Source organism: Triticum aestivum, chromosome 4A (genome assembly GCF_018294505.1).
Source record: "Triticum aestivum cultivar Chinese Spring chromosome 4A, IWGSC CS RefSeq v2.1, whole genome shotgun sequence".
NCBI classification, from domain to species: domain Eukaryota; kingdom Viridiplantae; phylum Streptophyta; class Magnoliopsida; order Poales; family Poaceae; genus Triticum; species Triticum aestivum.
Genome location: NC_057803.1, coordinates 36,588,655 through 36,615,020, shown reverse-complemented (window position 1 = coordinate 36,615,020; position 26,366 = coordinate 36,588,655). Strand labels below are relative to the sequence as shown.

General features: G+C 52.4%; 1 protein-coding gene across 1 annotated transcript; it reads left to right on the top strand.

The window, feature by feature from the left end:
* The first annotated feature begins 23,148 nt into the window (after positions 1 to 23,148).
* Positions 23,149 to 25,555, top strand: LOC123084963 (cytochrome b561 and DOMON domain-containing protein At4g12980). Its single transcript, XM_044506508.1, has 2 exons — positions 23,149 to 23,993; positions 24,814 to 25,555. Exons 1-2 carry the CDS (start codon positions 23,385 to 23,387, stop codon positions 25,357 to 25,359), a joined length of 1,155 nt encoding a protein of 384 aa, XP_044362443.1. The 5' UTR covers positions 23,149 to 23,384; the 3' UTR covers positions 25,360 to 25,555.
* The last annotated feature ends 811 nt before the right edge of the window (positions 25,556 to 26,366 follow it).

Genomic DNA, 26,366 nt, shown 5'->3' with positions numbered 1-26,366 from the left:
AGGAAGAACTGCCCCGAGGTATGAAGGACATCTTGATGGATGATGTTCGCAAACTCCGACTGGATGCGAAAGAATTCTTGTCTGATGTCCGCGTCCTGGATTGCCGACAAGCTCGCGGCCCAATCTTTGAGATTATTTGGTAGCAGAAGGTGATGATGGTCCCTTACGATCGCCCGCATGTGATGGAGGGCGTAGTAGGCATCCTTCTGACCGCCAGGCGGCTGCTTGACGCAGCAGAACGTCGTATTGTGGGCGAACACGTGCTTGCCGTACTTACGAACTGCCCTGATGAAGGTGCCTCCAGATTTGGCGTAGCCAGGGAGAACATCATCAAGAACTTTCTTGATATTTGTGTAGTCTATCTTGGAGTTACGGTTCGGGTCGAAATACGTGGCCATGGAATATTTCGGGCTTAAGAGGATGAGTGTGCAATGTGTGTCACTGCACAGAACACGGAATGTTAGAAAAAAAAGAACGATCGAAATCTAAGAAATCATATGTTACGGGGCGGTTAAGGGATGACTTACTCGGGAAAGTAAGGCACAAGGAAGTTATCCTTATCTGGGTTTGCCAGAATGACGTCTTCGAGGTGTGAACTCGCGACTTGGCGGTCCCCAGCGCTGCTCAAGAGCTTGGCACGCATGTAGAAGGGGTCGACGATCACGATGTCCGGGGTCTTGTCTCTAATGATCCGCATCTCCATACTCAGCGAAAACAGCCGAACGAAGGTGTAGTGCAGCGGATGAAGGTTGAACATAGCAAAGATGTCATCAAACCGCAGGACGATCGTACCCCCGATGGCGCCATCCACAAAGCCCTTGCCCTCTGGCACCTTGGCCACGAAAACCGGGTATGCCACATCATTCTCTCTGAGACGCCGCTTCTCCAAAGAAAGAACACTGTCGTGCAGACTCCGCATAGCACCGGTTGCAGCACTGAGCATATTTGCCGGTAGCATCGCCCTACCCGCCACATGCACCCTCCTCGAGATATCCTTAGGTGAAGGTGGCCCGTCCTGAGCACGGATCGTACTCGGTGCCGGCTGGCTCGCACCGGCGGCCTTTTTAGTCGGCCGTTTCCGGCCCTTCTTCTTGATCTGCTGTAATGGGACCGAGTTCTGCTCACAGACCGCCTTCTTGAGCGTGTTGGGGCTGATAATATTTGGCACCTCCGCTATCTGAGGCTCGGTGAAGGCGGCAGCTGGAGGCGTCTCCTGAGAACTGAACGCCAGACGACGCCTGTTGCAATTGGGTTTCTCCGTCGTACCAGCTAGATCGCGGTCGTCTTGTTTGGGTTCTTGAGAAGGAGGCCCGCAGAACTCGTCACCGTACCCATGTTCGGCAAAGTACTTATCGACGTTGGTAAATGTACCATCGTCGTTGTCGTCGTCGTCCGGATCCTGTGCCATATGCATGTCCGGATCCTGTGCCATAGGGATGTCCGGCATGTCCGGTAGCGTTGCGGCGTTCTTGCCATGGCTTGGCGCCGGCACGACTGGCGGTCTTGTCTGTGGGGTGGTGTCCCCCGCCCCCAAACGAATCTGGCTCTTCGGCCAAAGCAGGGGCCAGCTTACGCAGGCGCTGAGGGTCATCTCATCTTCTTCGTCGGCCCCAGCGGGTCGAATCGGAGGTAACAGCTCGTCGCAGCCTGGCAGCACCCGAACCACTTCAACCCTATACATTGTGGGTGGCATCGGATTACCGTGGAACACGGGGTTGCCCGGTTGAACGATTCTGCCCTTGGCGACATCGACCAACTCGCCGCCCACGAAGTGCAGGAGAGTGCAAGGAACGTTGGCGGCGCCCTGCGAAAACATGTAGGGCGTCAGGGATGCCCAGTCAAAGGCAAGGAGATGAAGTCCTCGCCGAGAGGCTTAGTTACCGTGATGCCGTCGAGCTCGGCTAATGTCGAGGCACCGCCAACGGCGGGCGTGCAACTGACGGAGGGGCCGCTTGCTGGCGAGGTGCCGGCCGGCGTACACCCGGGTGCATTAAGCTCCAATGCCGGCGTCGGAGACACCAATACCGCCGCCGCCGGAGACACCAATGGCGCCGCCGCCGTAGACACCAATACCGCCGCCGCCGGAGACACCAATGGCGCCGCCTGCGCGTTGTGTGAGTTGCTGGCCGTGAAGCTGGGAATCGGGGGCGGCCCCTGTTGGCCACCCGCAATCCACGTCGTTATCCCATGAATCAAGGTAGGCATAATGCCGGTAAGCGTCGATCCCAGTTGTTGTTGCACTTGCTCTTGGACCATCTCCGGAATCCGCGCCACTTGCGCCTTGAGTGCTTCAACCTCGCGCGACTGGCTTTCCGAGCTGGTCTTTTTCTCCTTTCGCCCACCAGCGCCATAGTATGACGACCATTTTGTGGACAAGCCTTTGCCGGCCACACGACCAGCTGACGTCGGCTTATTGAGCTTATCCCTGTTTTTCATTACGTTCAATGCCCTATTCAAAGGGGTGTCGAAAGGGGAGCTCTGAGACGACCCCGCGCTACTGCTTTCTTTGTCCTGCGGAAGGAACGTGAACCATTTAGAAATATTGGGGATTAATTAGAATGCAACCATATGGAGCTAATTACGCGGGGGTGTATTCCTTACCAGAACAAGCTCAAGCTCCTTGGTCTTCGGATCCGTGGTAAGCTCCTTTGTTACCGGGTCCTCCTTGTACCGGGCCCTGAGAAAGTTCCTGGTCTGCTTGTCACTGTATTTCTCGAAGCGGGGCGGTAGGCCTTGCTCGGCACGCTCCGCGTCCTCCTTGTCCCATACAGGCTCCGCCACTCTGTAACCGCCGGGACCGAGTTGGTGGACCCCTATGTTCAACTGCCGCATTTCTTTCCCCCACTGACTTGATTCGGAGGTTGCGGGGCTCTCGCACTTGATCTTGAACTCCTTGTAGTCATCTTCGCTCATCAAAGGATATTTCGCCTTGATCTTCTCATAACTATCACCTTTGTCAATCATTGCCTTCACCGTGCTTTTCCAAGTAGACAGGGCCGTGCTCATCGTCGTGAGGGCGGCACCGTTCACTTTATTACCCGAGAGGCGTGTGTTTGCGAACTCAGCGGGGAACTTGTATCGTTCGTGCAGCTTCGTGAAGAGGAGGCTGCGCAAATTCCCTCGGTCCTTATGCCTTAGGTTCTCGGTGTTGATCGAGGCGGTGCTCCGGAGAATGCACCCGAGCTGAATCGAGTACCCCTTGACTACGTGTTTGGGCGCCGTCGGATGCCCGTCGGAGTTCACTTCAGTAAATTCCTCCCTGACGGTGCCGAGCACGTTCGGGCGCCGGTCCTTCCGTTGCCTCTTCGGTTGGCTGCCATCTGTGCGTGCGCCGCCATCATCAGTGGTGGCATCCGCGGCGCCATCATCAGTGGTGTCATCCCCGACGCCACTAGGGGTTGTGTAGTCAGGATCGGTGTCTTCCGCGGCGTCCTCATAGCGGTGAGGTTCTTCCTCCAACTCCTGGGACAGCTCCCAGAATTGCTTGCCGCCCGAACCGCCGGCCTCATCGTTGTGGGCCATGTTTCGCTCTAAATAGGAAAAAAGTTTGGTCAAAAAGTTGGTTATTGTCAAGGAACAAGATCATGGTCTCATCATTTAGGGTTTGTCGACACCGAGGCATCCTAAAAGCTAAGCTTTTATCATTTAGGGTTTGTCGACGCCGAGGCACCCTAAAAGCCTAAGCGTACATCATTTAGGTTCTCATCGACACCGAGGCACCCTATAGAAGCCAAGGTTTCATCATTTAGGGTTTGTCGACGCCGAGGCACCCTAAATGCTAAGTTAAGTTTTCATCATTTAGGGTTTATCGATGCCGAGGCACCCTAGGTTGGGCCTAATCACTTGGCACTAATCACTTGGCTCTATTGCCACCTATGCAGCAAGAATGGCGGGGCAGTTGATCCTACTTAACTAAGTACTAAGATACCCCGGCCCATGCATTAGTCGCAAGTACCCCATATGTCCTATTTTTAGCAAAGTCATGCTAAAATTCACGGAAAATTTCAGCATGACCTTTGCTGAAAATAGGACATATGGAGTACCCGAATTTGCCGGAACGGAAGTTAATCGACATTCCGGCAAACTCAAGGGCCTCTCGGGATACCTGCAATATCATTATCCCCGCGTAATGAAGTCGCCAATGGGTTATTTCAGAAGATCACAAGTAGCATCATCACAAGTACAACATCATCTATAGCTTTATATTAACAAAGCATCAGCACATATACAAAAGACCACTTATGCCAACAGTATGGTTTATATCAGATTCAGAGTTAGAAACAGGAAAAACCGGTGCTTCAAAGCCTACTGGACACAATTTACATCTATCAGTACGGGATGTCCTAACTAATTTCAAGTGTTCACAGGTGAACTTGTACCATGGATGAGCCTAGTGCTTCATTAGTCAACTGAACAGAGATAATAGGGCATAACACCATACATAAAGTGATGAGCATACATACTACTGTCCAAGCAAATTAACTGAATAGTATTGTGTCAAGTTCAGTTTGAAAATTCAGTTACTGCTTGAGTGATTTGACACCAAAAATTACTCCCAAAAATTACAATGATTGTATATTGACTGCATATATTCACTGTACAGGACTGAATTCAGTCAAGAAAACCTGTCAATTTCTGTTCACTGCATATATTCACTGTACAGGCTGTCAAGTTCTATTTCAGCTCAAGAATGACACACTCAACTTCATTGCTTCAACCACATGGACAACAGAGCAAATGTTGGAAGTTGACAATATACTTTAGATTCACACATGCTCCCCTAATTATTTTGTCTGTATCTTTAGATTATCTACTTTAGGCACAATCATACACAATTCTGACTAATTCATCACTGTAGGCCAGCATGAAACACACTCCTCCAAAAAAAGCCTAAAATTCCACTATTATTGCCTGTAAAAAGGCCTAATATCCACTAGTATTGCCTCTAAAAAAGCCTTAAAAGTCCACTATTGTTGACAATCAAAATATGATCTGAACTGTAAGGAGTTAACTGAAAAATGAGTGGTTGTTGGCATGAGGGAGTAAACTGATTGTTGGCACAAAAATATTGGTTCTGCAAACATGAAAACAGTCACAAAAATAATGCACTTGGTTTGTGTTGAGTTTTTGCTTTCAGGGATTGGTTTGTGTTGAGTTGTTAACCTAAAGGTTCGGCAGTTTGAATCTCCTTTAGCTAGTTTGAATCCATGGACTACCCTGTTAGATTGGGACTGAAGATAGGTACCTGCTTATCTTTCTATTCCGTCACCAACAGTGGCTTTTCCAAGAATAATATCCCTGCATGAACATAGGTGAGAGGTTAACTAACTGCCTCAAAGGCATAATCAATGCATCAGCTCGAAGAAATAATGCGATTGACACGTCAAAACTATGACAGAAATGTAAAACTTGATGGCAACTACGACATGGCAAGAAAGAACTCATATGTAGTGATGGCAGAACGTATGAATTTGCCGCGGCAAAATTTGGTTCTCCCTAAAAACAAAATGGAAAAATTGTGGTGGAACGAATCTAAATTTGCCATTCACTGCATATTGGAAATTGCCCTAGAATACCCCTACCAGTTCTGAACCAGATCAAAAACTACATATCACAAAAATACCATGGTACAGAATGGTGGTGAAATTTGCCATGACATTTCTACTAGTGCACTAGGTCATGGCATGTCATCTGTACTAGTCTACTGGGTCATGGGATGCAATTTGGGGTGAGAAAACTAAACACAAAATTCGGATGTGCCTCTACTGGGTCATGGCACATCAATTTACAGATAATCAAACTAACAAAAATGAAAAAAAGACGGGGGGTTGAGGATGTTGCCACCAGCAGTGGAAAAGGAGGAAGGAGGAGGCCCTCCCCAATCTTGCAACCATAGACTGCCACGGTCGAGGGGAGGGAGGGAATGGGGAATGGTGGAGAGAGGGAGGAAGGAGGAAGGAGGAGAGGTACCTGGTCGCCGGAGGGGTTGGGGTCGGGGTCGGGGTCCGAGCTCGTCCGGTTCCTCGCTCGCCGCGGTCGAAGGAGAGCAGGGGGCCGGTGGCGGAGGACGGCAGGGGCAGGCGGGGTGGAGGGAGCACCTTGGTTGGGGCGGAGCGGCGAGGGCGACGGGGCGACGGAGCGGCGAGGGCGACGGGGCGACGGAGCGGCGAAGGCGACGGACGGGAGGATGAGGCGCGGCGGACGGCGGCGGTCGAAACCCTAGGCGGTCGCTCGCTCGCTTCTGGGGTTGGGTTGGGGTGGGTCGATCAATCGATGGGGATCTGGTGGCGAGGGAGAGAGGGTCGAAGGAGATAGCTAGGGGAAGCTTACTAATGGCGCACCAGACCTCGGTGCGCCATTAGAAATCTTTTTTTAGATAGCAATGGCGCACCCCGCAGCGGTGCGCCATTAGAAATCTTTTTTTAGATAGCAATGGCGCACCCCGCAGCGGTGCGCCATTAGAAATCTTTTTTTAGATAGCAATGGCGCACCCCGCAGCGGTGCGCCATTAGAATTTTTTTATTACAGTTCGAGCACAGGTTATATTGCACCTAACCCAATCCACATCAGAACCCGCCCACTAGCCCGACTGGTCAGCACGCAGCACACACACCAGGAGGTCCTGGGTTCGATTCCCAGGCTCCGCAATATTTTTTTGCATTTTAAATGTTGTTTGATATTTATTTGTGTTTAAATATGTTCAAACTTGTTTAAATCATAACAGTAATATTTTTTATAAAAATAGTAATAATTTTTAAAAAAGTATATTCAAATTTGTTACTTGAAAATATCATCGGCGGCGGCGGTGGAGCGGGGGAGGGTGCGGGGGGTGCCCGTTGGCGGCGGTGGAGCGGGGGAGGGTGCGGGGGGCGGGTGCTCGTCGGCGGCGGTGGAGGGGGATCGAGATCGAGTGTCCTCATGAATTCAAAAAGTGCCCGTGAAATTTAAAAATATTCATGATATCAAAAAGTGCCCATGAAATACAATCGAGAAATGAAGACTACGATTTAAATACAATCGATCTTAGCTAGCTATCTGTTCACAATCTTCTTGCCCTTCTTTTTCGCAAATGGAGTTCTTCTGTGGAACGGACGTCCTTTAGGTAGGGTGGTCCTGCTTCTTCTTGTGGTGTGTGCTGCTACTTCATCGTCGTCGTCATGTTCGATCTTCGGGTCGCCGTACTTGTCGAAGTCTTGCTCATTGGCTACTCCATCCATTCCGATGATCTTCCTTTTGCCTCTCCTCACGACAACACGACTGGGCTTTGACGGGTCGGTAATGAAGAAGCATTGGTCCACTTGGGAAGCCAGTACCCATGGCTCATTTTTCGCGGTGACGTTTGCGCCCGCGGTCTTGGATTTGGCTTCGGGTATAACCATGGTGGTGAAATACCGGTCTTCTTTTAGGACGCTCTTGGCCCATCTGACACGGAACATCGGGACCTTCTCTCCAGCGTAGCTCAGCTCCCAGATCTCCTCGATCCTTCCGTAGTATCTGTCCTTGTCGTTACCGGTGTAGGATTCCATCGTTACCCCGGAGTTCTGATAACCATCGCTCTTCATGTCCTTGTCCTCGGTGTAGAATGTGTAGCCGTTGATATCGTACGCCTCATAGGTCATCAGGTTGTGCTCGGCGCCCTGTGACAAGGCGAATATGAGTTGTTCTTCCGCGGAAGAATCCTCATGTAAAGGGTACGACAGAAGCTTCTGCTTGAACCAACGCGTGAAACATGAGTTGTGCTCTTTGATTATATCTCCGTCCGTCCTCTGTTGGCCTCGGTCATTGTACGTCTTCTCAATAAAGGTTTTGTGCTCTACCACCCAAGGATCGACCACGTCTATGTGTTGTAGCGCGACTAGGTTTGCTCTTTCAAAGTCGGCGAGTCGACCCTCGAAGTCGACATGCATTTCGCGGCGACCCTCACGGTGACCCCATCCAGCGAGCCTGCCGAGGTGCCTGTTGACGGGCAGACCAACGGGGTTCTCGATGCCTAGATAATTCGTGCAGTAGGAGATGCACTCTTCGGTCAGAAAGCCCCTGGCTATACTTCCCTCTGGACGTGACATGTTGCGAACGTATCCTTTGATGACACCATTCATCCTTTCGAACGGCATCATGCTGTGCAGGAACGTCGGCCCGAGTTGGATGATATCCTCCACGATATGGACCAGCAGATGCACCATAACGTCGAAGAATGCGGGCGGGAAGTACATCTCAAGCTCGCATAGTATCACCACGATCTCTTCCTGTAGCCTTCTGAGTTGCCTCACGCCAATCGACTTCCGAGAGATGACGTCGAAAAAGTTGCATAGGCCAAATAGCGTTTCACGGACGTGCGCGTCCATGATCCCACGGATTGCAACTGGAAGTATCTGCGTCATCAGCACGTGACAGTCGTGAGACTTCATCCCGCTGAACTTCTGCTTCGCTGGGTCTAGGTATCTGCTTATCTTCCCCGCGTAACCGTAAGGAAGTTTTACTCCTACGAGGCAGGTGAAAAACTGCTCGATCTCCTCCTGACTTAGAGTGAAGCACGCGGGAGGGTAGTCACTTCCGGTCTTCTTGGCCTTTTTGCCTTTGCGACGAGTTTCTGTGTCCTGCTTCGCCTCATCATCATCATCATCATCATCATCATCATCATCATCATTAGCGTGAAGCTCCTGCCTGATGCCCATTGATTTCAAGTCTGCCCTTGCTTTCGGCCCATCTTTGGTCCTCTCTGGCATGTTGAGCAGGGTACCAAGCAGACTCTCGCACACGTTCTTCATGATATGCATGGCATCAAGGCTGTGAGGCACACGGTGGATCTTCCAGTACGACAAGTCCCAGAAAACAGACCTCGTTTTCCATACCTTCAGCAGCGGCTCTGGGGCCTTTCGCTTCTTTCCCGGCTCTGGCGCCTTTTGCTTCTTTCCCGGCAGTGGGCAATCTTTCCAATTTTTCAACAACTCGTCTATTTCCTCGCCGCTCCTCGTACGCGGGCGTTTTTGGGGTTTGGTTTCACCATCGAACAGATCCTTGCATTTCCTCCACGGGTCATCATCGCGAAGCCACCTTCGATGCCCCATGAACACGGTTCTCGAAGATCCGGGATCTCTATCTAGCTGGCGATATGTTGTGTCATCCATGCACCTTACGCATCCAGAAAATCCGTGGACTACCTGCCCAACGAGATATTCGTAACCGAGATAGTCGTGCACCGTCGTGAGCAGTGCGGCTCTCATAGGGAAATATTCTTTCTCTACGGCGTCCCACGTATTGGCTGGTGTTTTCCACAGCGTGTCTAGCTCCTCTTTCAGCAGCCCCAGATACAGATTGATGTCGTTCCCTGGTTGTTTCGGCCCTTCAATTAGCATACTCATGTGAATGTACTTCCTCTTCATGCACAACCAGGGGGAAGGTTGTACATCCACACAAACACAGGCCACGTGCTATGTGTGCTTCTCTGGCTGCCAAACGGATTGACTCCGTCGGTGCTCGCGCCCAGCATGATGTTCCTTGGATCCTTCCCAAATCCTAGGTATTCGAAGTTCAACGCTTGCCACTGGCTCGCATCCTTAGGGTGACTCAGCATCTTGTCTTTTTTATTTATCTCCGGATCATTTCCGTCATCTTCCCGCTTCTTCTCCTCCCTATCCGCGTGCCAACGCAGGAGCTTTGCTACCTTAGGGTCCGCGAAATACCGCTGCAGACGAGGAGTGATCGGAAAGTACCACACCGATTTTCGAGGAGCTTTCTTCCTCTTCTTGTATCGAGTGACGCCGCACACCGGACATATGGTAGACTCCGCGTGCTCGTCCCGATAAATGATGCAATTGTTCATGCACACATGGTATTTCACGTGCGGTAAATCCAGAGGACACACGATTTTCTTCGCCTCCTCGAAACTGGTCGGGCACTTGTTCCCCTTGGGAAGACGTTCGTGCCAGAATGACATGTTCTCGTCGAAGCATGCGTCGGTCATTTTGTGTTTTACCTTCATCTCCAGAGCCATGAGCGTTACTTTCAGGCGGGTATCCTCGGGCCTGCATCCTTCATACAATGGAGTAACCGCGTCTATCTCCAGTTGATCCAGCTTGGCTTTCTCTCGGGCGGCAGCTCTTGCGTTATCCGTCTGCTTGAGAAGCAGCTCTTGAATATGAGGGTCCTGCACCCAGCCTCCATCGTCGTCTGCTCCGGCATCTTCATCTTCATGATCATGCCCTTCGTCTTGATCTTCCTCATCATCATGTACGACATCTTCTACATGATGACTGTGTACAGCATCACCGTCGTGATCATGTCCTGGAGATTCTTCGTCTTCTCGCCCGCCCTCGCCGCGGTGGTACTTGTCTTGTTGCCCTTCCTCATTTCTTGCCCGGCCCCCATGGACGACTTCATAGTCATCTTCATCACCTTGCCACCGATAGCCATCCATGAAACCACGCAAGAGCAGGTGGTCCCGCACCTGCCCGGAATCCGGGTCCGCAATAAGGCTCTTCAGCTTGCATCTTCGACACGGACATCTTATCTCCGTCTCGTTCTTTTGAAGCATCTCGGCCTTCGCGGAGCTCAAAAACCTATTCACGATGCCTTCGGTCATCGTGCGGACCATGGTCGCCTGCGGGGTAGAGCAAAACGATATTTTAGAACCAAGAAAAAATTTGGCATGACCTTCCCTAAAAATAGGACCAAAAAGAATGCATAGTGCCAAAATTCTCGCCGAAACGGAAATGAATCAACATTCCGGCAAAATATTGGCAACTATCGCATTTCAAATACCGGTACCTGCAAACACAAACATATATGCAACACCACAAACACATGCAACACCACAAACATACATAGATCTAGCTAGGCCACAAAAAGTGCATGTGCACGTTGTTGGAGCGAGCTAGGGAGAAAAAAAGTAGATCTACATCATGAAGATAGCTTTCCCCTTACTTACCTATAAAAAAAGGTAATTTCACCACTTAATTTTGATGAATCTATGGTGGAAATGAGGTGAGGAGGAGGAGGCAGCCGAAAGCTTGGAGAAGGAGGTGGAGGGAATGAAGTGGGGAAAGTGAGTGGGTAGGTGTGGGGCTGTCCAAAATATCTTGTTGGGTCCCAGGTTACTAATGGCGCACCACCTGCAAATGCGCCATTAGTAACCCTGGTTACTAATGGCGCACCTGCAGGTGGTGCGCCATTAGTAGTTTTGCAGAAAAGTAATATATATATATATATATATATATATATATATATATATATATATATATACTAATGGCGCACTTTTACAGGGTGCGCCATTAGTAGTTTAAACTAGTAATGGCGCACTGGTGAGGCGATGCGCCATTAGTAGTTTTGCAAAAAAAAGAATAAAAAAAATTCAGTACTGGCGCACTCCATGTCTGGTGCGTCATTACTAGTTAGACCAGAGGTAGGATGCGCCATTAGTATGTATGTAAAAATGAAAAAAAAATTATCACTAGTGGCGCACCAGTTTTCTGGTGCGCCATTAGTGTCTTCCACACTAATGACGCATCACCAACTGGTGCGCCATTAGTATATAGTAGTGGCGCACTACTTCCCTGGTGCGTCACTAGTGTCAATCCTATCTATAGCCCTTTTCTTAGTAGTGTCGGGGGTAATCGGTATTGTACCGGGACCACCGGAAGGGTCCCGGGGGTCCACCGGGTGGGGCCACCAATCCCGGAGGGCCCCATGGGCTGAAGTGGGAGGGGAACCAGCCCCTGGTGGGCTGGTGCGCCCCCCATGGGCCTCCCCCTACGCCTAGGGTTGGAAACCCTAGGAGTGGGGGGCGCCCCACCTGACTTGGGGGGCAAGTCCCCCCCTTGGCCGCCGCCCCCCCTTGGAGATTGGATCTCCTAGGGCCGGCGCCCCCCTAGGGGTCCTATATATAGTGGGGGGAGGGAGGGCAGCCGCACCCAAGTCCCTGGCGCCTCCCTCTCCCTCCGTGACACCTCTCCCTCTCGTTGGTGCTTGGCGAAGCCCTGCCAAGATCCCGCTGCTTCCACAACCACGCCGTCGTGCTGCTGGATCTCCATCAACCTCTCCTCTTCCCTTGCTGGATCAAGAAGGAGGAGACGTCTCTCCGTTCCGTACGTGTGTTGAACGCGGAGGTGTCGTCCGTTCGGCGCTAGGATCATCGGTGATTTGGATCACGACGAGTACGACTCCATCAACCCCGTTCTCTTGAACGCTTCCGCTTAGCGATCTTCAAGGGTATGAAGATGCACTCCCTCTCTCTCGTTGCTAGTATCTCCTAGATTGATCTTGATGACACGTAGGAAAATTTTGAATTATTGCTACGTTACCCAACACACTCCACATAGCAAGCTGTAAATTATTTTGTTAACATAGTATCATTTTAACATAGACAAAGTAATTAGGCGTGATGTTTTTGCCTTTCGGCTTTTTTTCTTCTCCTTTTGGGCTATGTGCATCATACCTATGCATAGGCACATACCTATGCATAGGCCGGGTATGAACTCATGTTGCTTGTATCTTCTTAATGTGACGACATGAGTGAATAGAAGCGCCCTTTATCTGTGACAATCATTGATGTCCTTTTGCCATCAAGATGTATATATGATAGTTGTGTATAAGTATCGGTGACTTTGTTGACATTGATATTGCATCATGTGTACAAGTGAAAGAGCAGCATCTCAGGTTCTCCCGGACATGTACATATTCATATTTAAGATATTTGAAATGTGTATATGGGAAACTATTTCCTTCGGTTCAAAATGTAAGTTGTCTTAGGAAATTACACAATCTCCAACACGGTACTTTTACCATCAATTTATTTGCAACACATGTTACTTGACCAAAAAACAATTACACATTTTAATTATATTTCATGCATGACAAATCTAGTCATATCAATTTGATATTTCTATGTTAAAAGGTTTTGTTTATCTAGTTGGTCGAACTAGCTAGATTCATTTGAATGGTAAAGTTCTAAAAAGGTAGGAATTTTGCATCGAAGGTAGTAGTACAAGAATTGGGGTCAAAAGGTCAACAACATAACAATGGAGTACTAACAATCAGGGCCGGTGTGGGAATGCGGGACGCCACGATCTACCAGAAGGAGATGTTGATTTCCCTGATTTGGGTTCTTTAGGTAGGTTTCCATTCTCCGTCGCTTCGGCCCTTCCCGCGGTGGTGGCAGCAGGGCTCAACAAGTATTATATGGGCAGCGGTTTTCTGGCGAATAATATTCCGTCGAGCCTTCCCATCTCGTTGGCGTATTTTCCTGGCGGTAGTTTGAACCAGTGAGATTATGGTCCACAGGGTTTGTTGGCGCGGCGACATCAAAGACTTCCCTTTGCAGTTTGGTCCTCCGGCTTCATCTCCGTCATGTCGGTGCATCCTCCACGTGAGGTCTGTGAGATATAATATAGGTTTGACTCTTGGATCTACTGTTGTTCTAGCGGTAACGGTTTCTTCTTGAGGACGTTGACCTGGCAGGACCATAGCCTTGATGACTTTCTATTCACGTTCAACAATGACAGACCGGCTCCGGCAGCGGAGCAACATGCGTCAGGAAACCATCGGCCCATTCAGGAGGACAAAGGCGATCGACCCCATGGACTTCAATGTAACTTTTAGTTGTAGTGTCTGTTGAGTACGGATGTTTGGTGACCGAGCCCACTGGAGCTCAGAATTTTTGAAAAATAAAATAAAATTCAAACTTTCCGGTTTCAGAAAAATATGAAAAAATTTGTGCAAATAAACAAGGATGTTATGTGTATATGTGTAATTTTTTATGATGAAATACACTGAATTACGATCTATATAAAAAAGATAATTCATGGCCTGGGATGATGAATAGTATCATGTGTTAAAAAGCCTTAGATTTGTTTTTTGTTTTTTTTGCACAACCCTCATTTCAACGTATTTTGCTCTAAAAATTTACACACACATGTGTTATGCCTTCATGTATATCTGTATTTTTTCAAAATTTTTGAAAAAGAAATGAGTGCTTTTCCGTTAAAAAGAAATGTACATATCAGTTCTTGCATCACATGTATCTGTCCGTTTGTGCCGTTGTTGAAGAAAGCACGTGCACCTTTGAACAGCGAGGACCAAGTCAAAACACATCAACCGGTCCTCGGTACATAAAACATTATTATATGGTTTGCTGGTATACATGTGTTCCTACTTCCCACCTTCGTTTGTCCACTGCTGTTGCCTAGTCAGGCTGAAACAGAAGTATTGGAATGATTGTCTGAACTGTCTACATACTAACATAACCTTAATGTAGAATCAGCCGGCCTGCCTCCCCCACTAATATTGTTTATTGCTGCGGCAGGTTGAGGTCATCAGTGAACACGGCGTGCGCCATCTCAAGAATTAGTCCTGCTGAAAGCCTGGTCCTTCAAGTAGGCACGCGCTTTGTTTGCTATGTGGAGGATCTTGCTGCATACGGCCTATTTCTCCAGCACCATTTGATTAACAGAACGCATGGATGTTCTCCCTATGAAGATATTCTTCTTCCGTCCGGAAATACTTGTCAGGAAAATAAATATATTTAGACACATTTTAGTTCTAGATACACTCATATTTATTCATTTCTATGACAAGTAAATTTCGGACGGAGGGAGTACAGCTCAGCGCCTTTGTTCTTTCGGGACTGTACTACTTCCCAAGTTACCGGTATGTTATCATATCTTCAAAGTGATTGTGCATACAGCCACCAACCATTCAAGTTTTGTCTCATCCCTCAAATTTTCCAGTTTTCCTCCATAGTTGAACACGTCGTTGGCAATTTGCATGCATCGAGCTTTCACAGCGGCTGCCAGAATAGACTGTTGGCTTATCAAATTCGCAGATATTTACAGACAGGATATTTAGTAGGATTTCTGATTTGACCGGGAGATGAGGCGAGCAGGTTGTCACAATGCCTTCATTTTCCTCCGTCGAGTTTCATTGGGCAGTAACCTGCAAGTTAACAAGGGAAGGTGGAAGCAGACGTCTGCCGCGTGTTTCAATTGCGTGCAACGGCGGTGAAGACGAAAGACGGCCACATGAACATCGGAGAAGGATATCTCCTGCGCGAAAGTGTGGCGTGATGCGTAGACGTAGAGGCTTTGGAGAACTTTTATTACCTGGTGCGGTTGACAGTGTGACACTTGCTCTTGAGTGTTGTGGTTGCATCACGCGGAGAAAATGACCGATCCGGGTTTTATTGTAGTGTTAAAAAGGGCTCAATTATGGTGAAAATGACCATCGATAATCGTACTCGATTAGAGCAACTCCAATGTGACGACACATTTCGTCCGCCCATGTCTGTTTGGATCTGCACGGACAAAAAGACTGCCCAACGCAGAGACCCATTTTCATTTCACGTCCGCTTTGTGTCCGCGTGGATCTATTTTCGTCTCAAATTTGGGACACACTAGTGTCGGCGGCGGACACAAAACGGACGTTTTCTTTGCTCTCCTCGTCCGCTTCTGCCCACTACATGTGCTGCATGGCCCACATGTCATCCAACCACCCATCTCATCTCTCTCCTCCTTTCCTCTCTCTTCTCCCACCCACCCCCCCACCCTGCTCCAGACCACCAACCACGCCGTGGGACAGTGCCGGAGAAGGGTCGGGGCCGGGGTAGCGCCGGAGAAGGGCGCGGGCTGCTGGGGGGCGCAGCCGAGGGCCAAGACGGCCTTCTTCCTCGTCGTCATGCTCGCCTCGCCGTTGCTCGTCTGCGCGCCGCCCCTGCTCGTCGTGCTCCTCGTCGACCTGCCCGCCGTCTCTGCCACGCGCGCGCTGCTCATCCCTTGCCACGATGTGCGGGGGAGGAGGAGGCGCGTACCTGTGGGTGGTGGCGGCGAGCACCGCGGCATCCATGTCATACGTGCTGGCCAAGGCGGCCGCCGTGCTGCCGCGCGGCGCCGCGGCGCAGGGGAAGGGCGCCGCCGGGCACGGGGCGGAGCAGGCAGCGCGCGAAGCAGCCTTGGCGGGGCGAGGAGGAGTGACTCAGGCGCGGGAAGACTAGTGAGCCGGCTCGAACAGGCACGGCCGCGGCCGGCGCGACCGGGCTGGAGGCGCGGGGGCGGTGGCCAGGTCGCAGCAGGCGCGCCGGTCCTGTGTAGCTGAAGGCATCGGCCGTCTAGCCGTTGCCAACCCCGCTGCCTGCTACATGTTCGACGAAATGCCAGGACAGACATGGCAAAAATGCGTCAGGCCACCTATTGGGCGCACATGCGACCCAAACCGAAAAGCGAACGCGGATGTCCGTTTCGCCGATTCAAACGGACAAAAAATGAACAAAATGCATGTCTGTTTGGGTCGGTCCATTGAAGTTGCTCTTACTTAAATTGAAGTGGGATTGGTCATGCGTGAACTGAAGTACGTAGAGCTTTCTGGACATTCGTGAACTGAAGTACAGGCGGTCCGCGGTCGTACTTCGTTCGGAACAAGAATGGTATGCATGCACTTTCAGTTCGTGGGGCACCGTATGTTTTTTCTTGTGACCAGTTTGCAGCGTGCAAGTGGAAATTAATCCTGTCCAAGTGCGAAAATCCGTTGCATTCGAAAAATATATGGTACACATGCACAAGTGTACTAAAATCCAGGTTTGTGGTCGCCGTGGCGGCTCCTTCCTTGGTTGGCTCGGCTCTCCCTGTGGTCTGAACCCTCGAATGAGTCAGCCTCAGCACGTACATGCATGCAGTCAAAATTCCAGAATCAACACACGGTCGACGTAGTACGTCCATGCAATGCAACAGGGACTACTCCTCCATGGAAACGAGTCCCCACTTCCCAGAGTTATCATGAGCAGTAAAGGTGCGACCGGGTCGACGACCCACCCACTGTGCCTTGGCCGCGCAACCAAAGCAAGCCGCAGTGCAGCTTCAGACGTCACTGTCCAAGTCTGGTTCGATCATATGGATACGTACATGCATGCATGCATACATACGGCCCGCCAGTAATACCGACGGTACGCATGCGCAGTCAAAGCAGCGTAGATATATACAACGGTACAAGCCAACAAAATGCACGCGGAAATGCCAGGCATGCACACATCTCTCACCAGATTCATTGCAACAACAAAAGAAGATCTCACCGGCCTCACCAAGACGATCGACGTACTGGTCTCCGCGATGAACATTGTTGAACGAGTCACCCGCAAGCGCCTCCTCTGAGCCGTGGAGGCCGGTCACAAACGCGTGCTAGGCCTCCATACGGCACGCGCCAGCCCTAGTGCAAACCCTGCAATATTTTAGTAGGAAGACGGGAGGCGAAAAGTGGGAAGCCTGGTTCGTGGCCGTCTCCGGCGGCGTCGTGTGCCGAGTGCGGGCAAGGGGCAGGAACCCTCGACGGGCGTGGCCCGAGCAGAGCAGGATAAACAATTGGAAAGAACACATGTTGGTATTGCCTGCCTTGCCTGTGGCATAGGAAAAGGATGGCGGGACGGCGACGGAAGGAAGGTTGACCCAGCCTTGAACTTGCTGCGTGTGCTACCTAATCCTCTGAGATGATAATCTTCAACCACTCCTGGCAACTCGGCCGCAGGCGACTAGGCCACGACCCACTGAACGTGGGAAAAGTTGGAGGCCATGCGCCTTGTCGCGCTCTGTCAGGCCAACCCTTTATGCCCGACATACATGCTCCAGCGCGACGGCGCATGCACACAGGCCCCGCGTGTTGAATATATGATTTATGCATGTACATTGTAAAGTCCGGCTCTACCTCTTAGTCATTGTATAGTTGAGGTTGTGGCCCATCTTGTACTCTATATATACATGCACTATGCATCGATCAATACATCGCGTAGCATTGTCAAAATATTCGTTTCCAACATGGTATCATACCTACGATCCTAACCCTAACTCCTGCCGCCGTCGCGATCCCATCGCCGCCGCCGCCGCCGCCACTTCGCCGCCGCCCCCTATGTGCCGCCGCCGCCTCGCACTTCCGCCCGCATCCCGCAGCGCTGTCACCCGCCGCGCCGCCTCCCGCTACCCGCAGCGCCGCCACCCGCCGCGCCGCCATCCTTCTCGCCGCGCCGCTTCACCATGCGCCGCCGCACTCCCCTCTCGGCCATAGCCTCCCCCGGTTCCACCGGTACCACCCGCAGCCGCCGCATCAACCCCTTCGACGGCCCCGATCCCGTCGTCATCCGTGATCTCAATATCCTCGCTCGGGTTCCCATCGTTCTCGATCACCTCACCTCCACCTACTATGCCTGGAAGACGTACTTCTCCCTTGTGTTCTGTGAGTACAATCTCCGGGATCACATCGATGACTCCGTGGACTCCCGCTTCATGGAGGACGACGAGGAGTGAACGTCCATCGACGCCACTCTTATCCGCTGGTTCTACACCACCATCTCGAAGGACCGCTTTCACACGGCGGTCTCCGTCGATGATGACGCTCACGCCGTTTGGACTAAGCTCAACGGCCTCTTCACCGACAACGCGCTCCAACGCAAGGTTTTCTTGCACGGCGAGTTTTTTGGGTGCCAGCAGTTTGACTCGTCGGTTGACGATTATTGCATGCGCCTCAACAAGCTTGTCGACGAGCTCCGTGACCTCGGCGAGAAGGTCTCCGACGAGCTCCTCCTCAGCACTCTCATCGCCGCCCTGAACGAAGACTTCGGGAACGCCGCCTCCAACATCCCTCTCATCACCAACCCGACCTTCCCCAAGATCGTCGCGTACCTGAAGCTGGAGGAGAGGAGGATGCGGATGTCGCGCACCCGGGCCGTACCCACCCATACGGCTCTCACCACCGGAACCCGCGGCGATGCGCCGCCCACCGCTCCGGCTCCCCCGCCGCGGCCCGCCCAGGGGCCCCTCCACGCGCAGCCGCCACCCGGGTTCCCCTATCCCGCGCCGCCGCAGGCCCCTTCGCCGCCCCCTGCCGAGCAGCAGCAGCGCCGGGGCGGGCGTCGCGGCCGAGGTGGCCGCAAGCAGCAGCAGCAGCAGCCAGCTGCCCATGGCGGGGCGCCGCGCCAGCCGCAGCACCCGCTCCCCGCCGGCGCCCTGGCAGGCCGGCCAGAACCCCTGGACGGGGGTTGTTCACGCATACTTCATGCCCATACCGCGCGCCCCCGTCCCCGGTGTTTTTGGCGCCCGCCCGGCCCCTCATCAGGCTCTGTACGCGGCCCCTCAGGCGTATCCGCCGGCACCGCTCTTCGGCCCCTCGGCGGCCTATGGGCTGCCTCCGACCGGTGGGTTCGCGGAGCCACCGCCACAGCCCCTGCCGTCGGCCCCGGCCCTCCCACCGGCGCCATGGGACCCCGCGCTGCTAGCGGCCCTCCACACCGCCCCCACGCCACAGCAGTACACTGGCGGTGGCGACTGGTACATGGACACTGGAGCCACGGCTCACATGGCCGCCAATCCCGGTAACCTTCTTACCGCTTACCCTGTTCACACTGCTACTCGCATTACTGTGGGCGATGGTTCTTCCATGCCCATCACTCATGTCGGCTATACTGCTTTTCCTTCTAACTCCATTCCATTATATCTTTCTAACGTACTCGTTTCACCTGACAACATTAAAAATCTTGTTTCTGTTCGTTCTCCTACACGTGAAAATCCTGTCACCGTTGAATTTGACATGTTTGGCTTTTCTGTTAAGGATGCCCGTACCCGGATGGTGCTCCACCGATGTGACAATCCCGACAAGCTTTACCCGGTCCACTCATCCACATCCTCCGTCGCTGCACCCATGGCGCTTTCTACTGGAGTGGACCTTTGGCATGCTCGTCTTGGTCATCCCAACCCTACCACCCTTCGTCATATTCTTCGCAGTTTTTCATTCACGTGTAATAAGATCGACGATCACACTTGTCATGCTTGTCGTCTCGGCAAACATACTCGTCTACCCTTTAGCACTTCCTCGCATGTTGCTTCATACCCATTTGAGTTAATTCATAGTGATGTTTGGACCTCTCCTGTTGCAAGTAACACGGGCTATCTCTATTATCTCGTTATTCTTAATGATTTTTCGCACTATGTGTGGACCTTCCCGTTGCGGCGACAGTCGGATTCTGTTTCCACTCTCACCGCATTCTACTCCTATGTCTCCACGCAGTTTGGTCGCCCCATTCATGCGTTGCAAACAGATAATGGGAGGGAGTTCGATAATCTTGCAATCCACAACCTTCTCGCCACACACGGCACGATTTTTCGTCTCACTTGCCCGTACACTTCGCAACAAAATGGCCGCGCTGAGCGCGTGCTTCGCACTCTTAATGACTGCGTTCGCACCCTCCTCTTTCACGCCAACGTGCCACCATGTTTCTGGCCTGACGCGCTCGCCACCGCATCACTACTCCTCAACATCCGTCCCTGTCGCACTCGCAGGAATTTTGCTCCTCATCATCTTTTGTTCGGCACGCCACCTTCCTACACCGAGCTTCGCATCTTCGGTTGCTTGTGCTACCCTAGCATCACTTCCACTACTCCTCATAAGCTCGCACCACGGTCCGTGGCCTGTATTTTTCTTGGCTATCCCCCCAACACCAAAGGCTACCGCTGCTATGATCCTATCTCACATCGGGTCATCACTTCCCGACACGTTTACTTTGATGAGATGGTTTTTCCATTTCAGCAGGTACCTTCGGATGTTGCGGCCTTGCCCGCTCTCGGTGACGGCCGCTCGCGCGCTTCTCTTGGGCCGCCTCCTGGCTTTGAGGGTGCCCCCCGTGCCCCGGGTCGAGTTCCTCCCCGGCCGGCTTCCTTAGGGGCTGCACCCTTCCCGGCGCCTGCGACGCCACCTGCGCCTCCTCGGCCTCCCCCCCCCCCCGCGCCCTCGCCTGCGGCCTCGCCCGCGGCCTCACCCGCGGCATCAGTGGCGGCGGGCTCTTCTTCGTCTTCGCCCGTCGCCCCAGACTCGCTGCCCCGCCCGATGACTCGCTCTCGGGCTGGTACCCTCCGCCCGAGTACGCGGTACACCAGCGATGAGTATCTTCTAGCCGCCTTCGTCTCCGAGCCGTCCCCTCTCCCGTCGTCAGCTTGAGCCGCCCTTCGGGACCCTCATTGGCTCGCTGCGATGCAGGAAGAGTTCGATGTGCTCCAACGGAACCGCACCTGGCAGCTTGTCCCTCGGCCACCTCGTGCCAACATCATCACGGGCAAGTGGGTCTTTCGGCATAAGACTCGTCCCGACGGGACTCTCGAGCGCTACAAAGCTCGCTGGGTGGTTTGAGGCTTTCGGCAACGTGCTGGCGTGGACTTCACCGACACTTTTGCTCTGGTTGTTAAACCGGGCACGATCCGCACCGTGCTTCAGCTGGCCGTCTCCCGAGCTTGGCTTGTGCATCAGTTGGACGTCTCCAACGCCTTCTTGCACGGCCACCTCGCTGAGCAGGTGTTCTGTGAGCAGCCCACCGGCTCGTCGACGCCACACATCCGGACCATGTGTGCTTGCTCTCCCGTTCTCTTTACGGGTTAAAGCAGGCGCCTCGGGCCTGGTACCAGCGCATTGCTGCCTTCCTGCAAACGCTCGGATTTACATCGACCCGCTCCGACGCGTCCCTCTTCGTGTACCATCACGGGGTTGACACGACCTACTTGTTGCTCTACGTCGACGACATCATCCTGACGGCATTCACTGTCGCGCTTCTCCAGCGGCTTACTGCTCGTCTTCGCGATGAGTTTGCCCTGAAGGACTTGGGGCCCCTCCACTACTTCCTCGGCATTGAGGTGGTTTGACGGCCAGATGGGTTCTTTCTGCATCAGCAGCGTTACGTCCATGAGCTTCTCGATCGTGCCGGCATGCTTAACTGCAAGCCTGCTCCCACGCCTGTTGACACCAAGGCCAAGGTTTCATCTCCGGAGGGCTCTCCCGCATCCGACGCGGCCTTCTATCGCTCCATTGTGGGTGCCTTGCAGTACCTCACCCTGACGCGCCCCGACTTGCAGTATGCCGTTCAGCAGGTCTGTCTTCACATGCATGTTCCGCGTGACTCTCACTGGACCTTGGTGAAGCGTATCCTCCGTTACATACGCGGCACTACGTCCATGGGACTTACACTGACGGCCTCCGCCTCTACCGACTTCGTTGCCTACTCTGATGCGGACTGGGCTGGCTGTCCGGACACACAGCGCTCCACTTCGGGATACTGTGTCTACCTTGGGCCGTCTCTGATCTCTTGGTCTTCCAAGCGACAGCCCACAGTCTCTCGCTCGAGTGCCGAGGCAGAGTATCGGGCAGTGGCTAACGCCGTTGCCGAATGCTCTTGGCTTCGTCAGCTGCTCCAGGAGTTGCTTTGTGATGTTCACAAGGCCACACTCGTCTACTGCGACAACGTCTCCGCTGTGTACCTCTCCGCCAACCCGGTCCACCATCGACGAACGAAGCACATTGAGCTCGACATACACTTTGTTCGTGAGCAGGTGGCCCTCGGGCGCATCCGGGTCCTCCACGTCCCGACGGCGCAACAGTTTGCCGATGTTATGACAAAAGGACTGCCTACTTATGTTTTCGAGGAGTTCAGGTCCAGTCTTTGCGTCTCCGGCGACGCTTCGACTGCGCGCGCGCGGGGGGGGGGGGGGGGGGGGGGTTGTTGAATATATGGTTTGTGCATGTACATTGTATAGTCCGGCCCACCTCCTAGTCATTGTATAGTTGAGGTTGCGACCCATCTTGTACTCCATATATACGTGTACTATGCACCGATCAATACATCGTGTAGCATTGCCAAAATATTCGTTTCCAACAACGCGTGCACGCCCATCCATGAAACTAGCAAATTATCAGTAGTACCTACTGATACTATTTTTTCTCCAAAAAAGCTTCTAATTAATCTCGCCAAAATGCCCGAACTGGAAATCACAGCAAGGGAAGAATCACAAAACGGTCCGTACTGGAATGAATCCCTTTGCACGGCATGGCATGGCATCGGTGTGATTGTAGCATCTATTCGTTCGTCGTACAGGCGATCCTTTCGTGCTGGAACAGTGGGTGGCTTCACTCGCTCACGCTGCCGAATATGCTTTGCCTTGCCGCTCTCTTTCTCAACTCCCAAAAAAATATAAAAAGAAACAGTTTGCGCTTTGCAGCGGGCATACAGCCTAGACATCATAGGAGGAAACGGTCTCCCGGCCTAGAACCTTTCAACGGAGATGTGAACTGTAGTACTACGTCCAGCCTCGGTTATTCAGCGCCATTTTTTTAGACGAGACAACTCAGAGAAGGGTTATCGTCCAGCAGCCAACAAGACTCTGTCCGCCAAAGAGAACACCAGTCCCTCCCGCGTACCGGCGTGGAAGTTTCCACCCGCACGGCAGCCTCCCCAACAACCGCGCGCCCTCTCGTCGCCGACTCGCCGGTACATATACCTCCTCCCCCCGCCTCCTCCTCTCACCACCACCACCTCCCTCCGCCTCCCGCGCTCCATTTCGCACCTCCAACCTCCTGCTCCGACCTCCACCGCTGCTGCCATGGCGCGGCCAGGGCACTCCACGGCGTGGCTCCCCCTCCTGGTGCTGCTCTTCGCGGCGGGCGCGGCGGCGCAGAGCGGCTGCCTCTCCGCGACCTTCACGGGGGGCCGCACGTTCCTCAAGTGCAACCAGCTGCCCGTGCTCGGCGCCAGCCTCCACTGGACGTACCACGCCGGGAACGGCACGGCCGACATCGCCTTCCGGGCGCCGTCCGGCGCCGACGGGTGGGTCGGCTGGGGCATCAACCCCGGCAGCAGCGGCATGGCCGGCAGCAACGTGTTCATCGCCTCGCAGAGCGCCGGCGCCGTCTCCGTGCTCACCACCATCCTCCGGAACACGGCCCCCACCCTCGACAACACCGCCCTCTCCTTCGACGTGCCCGTCCCGGCCAGCGCCGAGTACGCCGGCGGCGCCTACACCATCTACGCCACCGTGGCGCTGCCGGGCAACGCCACGTCGCACAACACGGTGTGGCAGGCCGGGCCCATCTCCGGCGGCCGCGTCTCGCAGCACTCCATATCGGGGCCCAACGTCCAGTCACTCCAGAGGCTCGACTTCCTCTCCGGCACCAGCACCGGCGCCTCCAACTCCAGGCTGCACCGCCGTAACGTAAGTTCCTCTTTTCTCCTCCGGCCGCCGCCCTGTCTCCCTGCCTCCAGCTTGATTGCTAGGTTAATCAAACAACTCCATCTAGTAAACCAAGACAAATATGCTCTTGGTTTTCTTCAACGGCTCGATGCTCCATTCGCTGTCGAATTGTTTACATGTTATGTTAGGTAAGTTATCACAAGTCATCTAGAGGACGGCGACATTGGTCATGACCAACTATTTATATTTCAGAGCCCTAAAAATTCAGTATAGTTGGAGATAATGATCAATTATATTATTTCAGACCCCTAAAATTCAGTTTAGTTGGAGATAATGATCGAGAGCTGGTCAGTTGATATAATTTGGACCTGACATATAAAGAAGGCCTAGGATTTCAATAGTACGATTTGATGGGTTCAGCGATCTGATCCACAGATAGCCTGATAGGGATGGCAATAAACTTATCTCCTTTTGCTCATGCGTTCCTTGACGAACCATGGTCAAACTCAACTCTGAGAAGCAACAAGCAGCCTGCATGCCGGGGGAGCTGCACCTGCACCAAACCTCTGAATTTTCACCACCCCAACTTGAATTACTAGTAATAATATATTAATATTATTATGCAGTTAGCCGCCTACAACTGTTCAATCACGGACGCACTTGATCATTTGATCATAAAACATTGCAAGTAGAAGAGTAATTTAGTACAGTATTCATCAAATTCAGCCCAATGATCGAATTAATCACCTGAAAGACCAATGTTCCTCTTCTTGATTTTGGTCAAGGTTTAATTCATTTCGCCAACCCTAGCTAACCATGTGCACATATTATCCATCAACAGCTCCACGGAGTGCTCAACGGCGTGGGATGGGGCGTGCTGATCCCGCTGGGCGCCATGATCGCGCGCTACCTCCGCGTGTTCGAGGCGGCCGACCCGGCCTGGTTCTACCTCCACATCGCCTGCCAGATCTCCGGCTACGCGCTGGGCGTCGCCGGCTGGGGCCTGGGCCTCAAGCTGGGCAGCGAGTCCAAGGGCCTCACCTACACCACCCACCGCAGCATCGGCATCGCCATCTTCTGCCTCGCCACGCTCCAGGTCTTCGCGCTCTTCCTCCGGCCCGACAAGAAGAACAAGTACCGCGTCTACTGGAACGCCTACCACCACTCCGTCGGCTACTCCGTCATCGTCCTCGCCGCCGTCAACATCTTCAAGGGCCTCAACATCCTCAAGCCCGCCACCGGCTGGAAGACGAGCTACGTCGTCATCCTCGCCACGCTCGCCGGCGTCGTGCTCCTCCTCGAGGCCATCACCTGGGCCGTCGTCCTGCGCCGCCGCAAGCGCAACCGCGCCCACGCCGGCGCCAACGGGACCGGCGTGCAGCTATGATCGTCGTCACTTTGTCAGGATCGGATCGGCGTGCAGTTTTGGTTGCTGCTGCCATGTGTTTGGGAGATTCCATGTTTTTATCTTACTGTAGTACGTAGATCCTTTTTCTTCTTCTTCTTTTCCGACTTCTTTGCTGGCCCGCCATTGTATACATTCTTTCTTCGAGCTCATGTATGATTACTTTCATTTGTATGCATAGTGTATGTACGTATGGTGTCGATTTACATATGGCCCCGTGATTGCTTCTTCATCGATCAATGCCGTGATTTGATCGCGCGGACGAGATAACCCAAGTAGACTTCCGGCCAACGTCGGCTTCAATCAAACGTGCATCGGTCAGACGGGACAACAGGGGAGTTTTTTTAGAGGGGCGTCAACGTCATCAGCTCATCACCTATAACATAACGCAACAAAAAGGATGAATTCCACATATGCCACTTAAAACTTGCCCATATTCTCATCTGCCATTAGAAATTTTCCTCTCCCAGATATGCCATTAAAAATTTGCACCGCATACAAATATGCCACTATGGTCAGTTTGACCGTTAGTTAACTGTCAGGCGGCACTTGGAAAGACGATTTTGCCTCTGGTACTGCAGCGGTGATACACTGTAGCAGTCCGAACAAATTTGGTCACTTCAAATTTGCGGGCAAAGGTACTGTAGCGTCCACTTTTACAAAAAAAATGCCAGTTTTTTTGAAACAGTTTGTCTAATTCACATCTAGATGGTTCCTAAGGATGTCACATCTAAGCTCCCACAAATAACACAGCAACAAGGAAAAAAAAAGCTGAGACAAAAAAAAATAGACCACAAACATAGTGGACATTAGGTTAAATGTGACATAATTATGTCACATCTAGATGTGTCCTAGACAGACCCTTTTTGAAATCGCGAACAATTTTTTCAAAAAAAAAGTGTTAGAAATTCAGAATTTGAAATTACGGAGATTTATTTTGAAATTCAAAAAATTGTTCGAATTTCAAATCTGTCCGGATGCTACAGTAT